The 6,939-nt window shown below is 41.5% G+C and overlaps 1 protein-coding gene across 1 annotated transcript; it reads left to right on the forward strand.

Moving 5' to 3' along the window:
• The first annotated feature begins 2,011 nt into the window (after positions 1 to 2,011).
• On the forward strand, positions 2,012 to 2,995 carry Or6d13 (olfactory receptor family 6 subfamily D member 13). Its single transcript, NM_001000903.1, is given in 1 exon segment — positions 2,012 to 2,995. A coding segment is annotated over 1 exon segment (984 nt).
• Positions 2,996 to 6,939: the final 3,944 nt, after the last annotated feature.

The following is a 6,939-nucleotide window of genomic DNA, read 5'->3' on the forward strand; positions in this document are numbered from 1 at the left end:
CCCCTTCATTTCTGCTCCTGGTGGTTTAAGTATTCTTATCTGTCTGGAAGCATGCATGCTTTGGTGTTGATGGTTGAAGACTGAGAATTTTAGAGCCTTGGAAAGCATTTTAAAGAAAAACTGTCAATGTAGAACATATCTAGCTATGTCATATTGAGTGAAGAGTCTCCTACCTCCTACCCTGACTGTGTTAAGTTCCTGACAGTGGGGTATCTTTTTGATGCTGGCATATGAAAGGTAGCAGGATGAAGTGTGGGGACCTGGAGACTCACTAAGCCTTTTTTTTTCGGAATTCCAGATGAATCCACTTGCCAGTTCTCAGAGAACAATGAGGAAATGTGTGTACTGGTTTTTCCATAGTTAGCACTCGAGATTTGCACCGAGATGTGCTTGGTTTGATGCAGTTCTTAGTTAGCTGATTGGAGAAGGATATCTGGCAGATGTTGGATTTACTTCTGTTAAAATTATGAACATTATAATGGAGGCATTGATTTACATACACTTCTCCTGTCAGGAACAATGTGTTGACTTATTTTTCCTTACAGTGAAAAGAGCAGAGGGCAGAGTTCTGATTGCTGTGAGCTGCTTGTGACAATGCTGTGGCCTTCAGTGTGAAGAGAGCATCTTGCCATTTGTTGGCTGTAAATGGCTGTGATGTTTTTCTTCAACCTGGTTTCACTACAGGTCTGATAAGACTGAGAGCATTCGTTGTTCTAAGTCAGATATCTAGGTCTTACACAGGAGATTGATGCTCGTGGACCAGAATGACAAAGTCTCACATACAAGGACTCTATCCATTTACAGGGAAAGAGTATTTAACTGCAGATGTTCCTTTGGTAGCCAGAGGTTGATTTTGGATACCCCCAGTCATCACTATTTTGTGAGTTCCTGAATGTGGGGCTTATTGCTTCAAGTAGACTGGCTAGTGTATCCTGTGGGCTCCGGGAACCTGCCTGTCTTTGTCTTGTCCAATGCTGGACTAACAGCTGCGGTGACTCCTAGCTTTTTACATGGTGCTGGGAGTCTGAATTTTTGCTGTTTGTCTGGGGCTCTAGATGAAAGCAGCTCGACCTGACCTTTCACTACCCAGCTCGAGTTAACTGTGTGGGTCTTCTAATCTAGTCCACTTCACAGGACTGCAACAAGACTACAGAAGTATAGGATTTTTGTTTTTCCTAATTAAAATGTAGTGAAACATGGAAAAATGCTAAGGTATAATGAAGGAATATATTTTGTGGGATGAATGGCTTCTGGCTTATAATATTTTGAAGATTCCTTACTTTACATGTATTGAATATTTTGGTTTACTGTATGTATCCAAATAACCTGCCTAGTGCCCTCAGAGGTGAGAAATGAAAAAAAGGATTCTCTGAAACTGGAGTTCCAGATGGGCTGCCGTGTATGATCTGGAAACTGACCTCAGATCCTCTGCATGAATAACTGATGCCCGTAACTGCTGATCCACCTGTCTTATTCCTATGAAGGAAATCTTGGTTTGTTTGGCTTGTTTTGTTACTTTCATTGTGTGTCATGGGAATTAAAACCACAATATCACACTTGTTATATAGGTTCATTACCCCTGATCTAAACTCTCAGAATCAGGCTGATTTTTAAGTTGCAGTTTTCCTTTGCAAATTTATCTGGGCCTGTGTGACATGAATATGCTTTTACTAGAAACATGCACCATGACTACATAGATAAAAGTATGTAACCTTGATTTCTGTAGCAGCCAACCACATGGGAAAGTGACCAGCACTGGTGAGTGACTTTATCAATAATGCAGGTGCGTGGCACAAGCATTTCCTCTGTAGCTAGCATCTTAGGGTGCAGGGATTATAAAGTCAGTCATAGTAATATCAGTTATTGTTCCTACACAATGCTCAAAGTGATACATTGGATGCCTTGTTCATCAAGTGTGACTAACTTCCCATGTCCTTTACTGTTTTAGGAACACACAGTTCTCCACCTTCAGTCCTGGTTCTGCAAAGACACTCAGTGCCAGAGTGAAGAAATGGAATGGCTGATGGCTGAGGAGACAAGGAATGGGACTTTGGTCCAGGAGTTCATCCTTGAGGGGTTCCCTGTGGCCGAGCACCTGAGGATCCTCTTCTTCCTACTGCACTTGCTGGCCTACTTGGCCTCCCTCATGGGCAACATGCTCATAATTACCATCACCTGTGTGGACCACCGACTGCAGACGCCCATGTACTTCTTTCTCAGCACCTTCTCCTTTGTGGAGTGTTGTTTTATAACTACTGTTATCCCCCAGCTCCTCACCATCATTCTGTCAGGGAGGCAAAAGATTCCCTTTATGGCCTGCTTCTCACAGGCCTTTGTTGTTCTTTTCCTGGGGGCGACGGTTTTTTTCCTTATGGCTGTGTTATCCCTGGACCGCTTTCTGGCCATCTGCAAACCTCTACATTATCCAACCATCATGAGCCCAAGGATGTGCTTCCTTCTCGTTACTGTCTCTTTAGTTTTGGGGTTCCTCTTCATGGCCAGTCCAGTTGTGATGCTTTCCCAGTCATTTTACTGTGGCCCAAACATTATTCCTCACTTTTTCTGTGATTTTGGACCATTGGCAAATCTCTCCTGTTCAGAAACCAGGTCTATTGAGATGCTGTTTTTTACCCTTGCTATAATTGTGCTTTTTGCTTCCCTTCTGATCGCCATCTTTGCATACAGCAATATAGTAGTCACCATAGTGCGTCTTCCTTCAGCCAGGGAGCGACAGAGAGCTTTTTCCACCTGTTCCTCTCATCTCATTGTCCTCTCTCTAATGTATGGCAGCTGTGTATTTATATACCTGAAGCCAAAGCAGAGGAGCAGAGTGGACACCAACAGAGAGGCTGCTCTTGTGAACATGGTTGTGACACCCCTTCTGAACCCTGTCATCTACACCCTGCGCAACAAGCAGGTCCACCAGGCTCTCAGGGATGCTCTGTCCAGGGTTCAATTACACAGATATCAGAGCAGGAAGGCTCCTTTGTCTTGACCTCACCTAACACCATTTTCTTTAAATGTCCTATAGAAATCATCATGTATTTCATCTCATCTAATTCTGCTTGTTATTACAACAATGATTGACACATCAGGTAACTCCATCTGACGGCATTAATAATCGTGTGATGAAAAAAATTATCATGTGCCTCCTTTGGTGGCAGCTAAGATCATAACCTCATATATATTACATACATGTTATAGTTTCAACAAAGTGTCTTAAATTATCTATGCATTGATTTGATGTTTGGTTTTGGTTTGATTTCACATATCCTCTGGAGGAGTAAAGAGAGTCTTGAGGGTAGTGTTTGGAATGGATAATTGAATTAATGAGTAATAAGAAATAAATATTTATTCAATGACAGATTTGTGTGATCATCATACTAACATCAACAGTAATTGTCATATTAATAGTGAGTTTTCACCACTTACTGCACTTGCTCCCCATGAAGCAGGTTAGCATATAAACAGACATCATCACACCTCTAGTTTTCACTAAGGTATAAAGCCTTGAGATAAAAAAGTCCCCATTGCTTTCATTCATTTACCAGGCTGAATTCAGTCTGAACCCTAAAACTGAAGGACCAACAAAAGCCCATAGGAATGATGGATGGTCAAGCTGACTAGAGTTATAGGTTGGTTACCGTGCAGGTAAAATGAAAATAGTTGAGGAAAAATTATCTTAGAGGTGAAAGAAATCTAACTGTAATAATAATGCTTCTTGAGGTGAATTCATGGACGAGGACAGGCCTGCATCTTAGCACCAAGACAAAACGAATGTATTGATCAGTCAATCATGTGTCATAAGACAAGCTGAATAGAGAGCAAGACAGGAAAACACCTTTGTCCTGGTGAGTTTTGCTGTTAAGTTGACACTCAGTTGAGGAATGGTCACCATCACCTGTGTGTATGTCTGGGGGCAGTTTTTCATTGTTTGTTAACTGATGCGGGAAGGCCCAGCACACATGAGCAGTGCTATCCTCTTCCTCAGGCTGGTGAGCTCAGGCTGTGTGGGAAAGGCAGCTGACTGTGACCATAGGAGTCTGCCAGCCAGCCACAGCCTTCTACCATTTCTACGTCAAGCTCCTGCCTTGGGATCCTTCCCTGGCTTCCATTAATGAACTGAAACCTGGAAGCCAAATAAACCTTTTTCGTCCCCATGTTGCTTTTGGTCTTGGTGTTTATCACAGCAACAAAAAGCTAAGCAGGGCACCCTTCTATTATAGAAAGGACAAATTGAAACAGACATTGAGACCACAGAGGTAATCCCAACTTTACCATAATGACAAAGTGTAAGTACATTAAGACTTTCATTTTAGAGAAAGAGGCTTTTACCAGATGAGATCATTTTGGCATAAAATTTAAGAACATAGACACAGTTTTAAATTTATAAGTGCAAAATTTCAAAAAAGCTAATGGTATGAAATAATAGCATTCCAAGTAGACTGGTAAAAACTGACACAATCAGAATGATGTAGTAGTGATACGTGTGTGTGTGTACGTGTGTGTGTGTGTGTGTGTGTGTGTGTCTGTACAAAATTGTAGAAAACCTGCAATCATTAGAACAAGAACAAAGAACACACAACTGTCGGAGGAAGTTCAATGTCATTGCTTCACTTATTATCAGGGACGAATAATAGTAAGTGTTCAGAATTGTGCAAGCCTGTCAATGAACAAACAGGGCCTGTATAATTATCATATTCTTTTATTTTGCATTTGTAGGATGCCAATTGGAACATGAGCACTTTATCATAATAGAACTTTTACTGGGATGTAAACCCAGTCTCTTAACTGTTCACAGGTATGGAAATATAGGATGTAATTTGGCCACAGTATAAATGAGAAAGAAACAACAAAAATAGCAACAATTCATATGAGAGAACTAACTATTTGGCTGAAAGGACTCAGTGTAAATGATGACTCCTTGACAGAAAATATTACAAATAGAATCTAGAAAATGCTATTTCTTGAAAGATATGCAGGAACAAAACATACAAGGAATGGATTTTGAAGGGCATTTGCTTGTGTATTGAAATATTAGGAACTTGGTTAGCTAGAGAGAGTGATAAAGGCCATGACAATAGAATGAAAGGTAAGGACAGAGATCAGAGGGTGTGGGAAATGTGATGGAATTGCTGTGATGTGCTAGACACTTCCAGAAAAGTCTTAGAAAGCAAGACATTTATTGGATGGTTTCCTCCTCTAGCAAATTCTCTTCAGAGTCAACTATTAACACATAGGACATTCAGGTAATTGGAAGGTACCATCTGAGACATAATTCAGGGAGGAGCATGGCAGTTAAGAAAGGCTGAAGGAGCTACCACAGTCCTCTGATTCTGTCTTGACCACGCAGCAGACATAGGAATGAGGACAATTTTTAACAGTTCTATCTCAAGCTCCAGCCATTGTTGATCAGTCTTAGGAGAATCCTAGGGTAGATTCCAGGAGTAGCAGTGCACACCTCTAATCCCAGCACGCATGAGGAAGATAGGCAGGAGGATCTCTGAGAGTTCAAGCTCATCTTGGTGAGAGAGAGAGAGAGAGAGAGAGAGAGAGAGAGAGAAGCTCTAAACTTTGAGTGAAAACCACCTAATCAACCCGCTGATTTCCTTCAGTTTTCAAAAAACAAGGGAAAGTATTAAAAAGGGATTGTTTTGTGTTTGATTTGTGCTATTTGGATTGTACTGTTTGAAGATTCAATACCCTCTTTCTTTAGTTTACTAATTTTTATTTGCGCTGTTCCAATACTCTTGATGTGGGGCCTGCAATGGAGCACAGCTGACCTACCATGACCTAGCACATCCTTAAGTAAACCTGATTCTCCCTCCTGCAGCTACAGATTCCAATCTCTCCTCAGCTAGGGATGGCACGTCCTACACACCTCCCCACTTATGCTGGGATTTTGTCTCATTTGAACTTGTGCACATCACTGCCACTCTGAGTTCCTATGTACAATTGCTGTGTTGTATCCTGAAAACACTTTCCACGTTCCCATTGACTGTCTCTGACTTGAACAATGTTTCCAAACCCTCTTCCACGAAGATCCATGAACCAGAAGAGGAGGGGTTTGACATAGATATCCTGTTCATCATTGAGCACCCTGTAGTTTATAATCTCTGCATATGACCATACGGTGGTCTGCACAGTGTGTTTCTGTGAGTTAATTGCCATCTATTCATAGAATATTCTTTGTTGAGGGTTGAAAGATGTACTAAACTATGGAGGTGTTGGTTTGAATAAGAATGCCCTTCAGAGCCCATAAAGTTGTAAGCATATCAATTTTAATGCTTTCCTACCAGGGAGTGACACTATTAAAAGGTGTGGGCTTATAGGAGTAGGTGTGGCCTAGTTGGAGAAACTGTTTCACTGAGGGTGTGCTTTGAGGTCTCAGAAGCCCAATCCAAGCTCAGTCTCTCTCTCTGCTGATTCTGGTTTGGATGTAGAACTTTTAGCTCCTTCTCCATCACCACATCTGCCTGGATGCTGTCATGCTCCCCACTATGACATCAATGGATTAAACCTCTGAAACTATACGTAAGCCTCAATTAAATGTCTTTATAAAAGTTGCCTCTGCACAACAATAGATCACCAAGAAATGCAATTGGTATAACAATAAACCATTAGGAATTATTTTAAATATTCATACATCCAATAATAGCAGGTTCTGCTCCACAGAGGATAGTAATGCCAGACTCTATCTTGTTCTATCTCTCTTGGCTGCTGCTCTGTGTAGAAGATTCTAAATCAAACCAGAAAGTGGTCAGGCACTGCCCTGACACTCTTGACCACTATAGCTCATTGGGCTAATTTTGCCAAGCCAGTCCCCATTGTAGTTCTCACGGTTCACAGCTGGGTAAGACTCGTGATCACTTTCCTCTCTGGTCCTGTTCATACCCACTTCACCACTAGGAAAGTCAGCCTGTAGGGATGAAGCTTCCA

Source organism: Rattus norvegicus, chromosome 4 (genome assembly GCF_021556685.1).
Source record: "Rattus norvegicus strain SHRSP/BbbUtx chromosome 4, alternate assembly SHRSP_T2T, whole genome shotgun sequence".
NCBI lineage: Eukaryota > Metazoa > Chordata > Mammalia > Rodentia > Muridae > Rattus > Rattus norvegicus.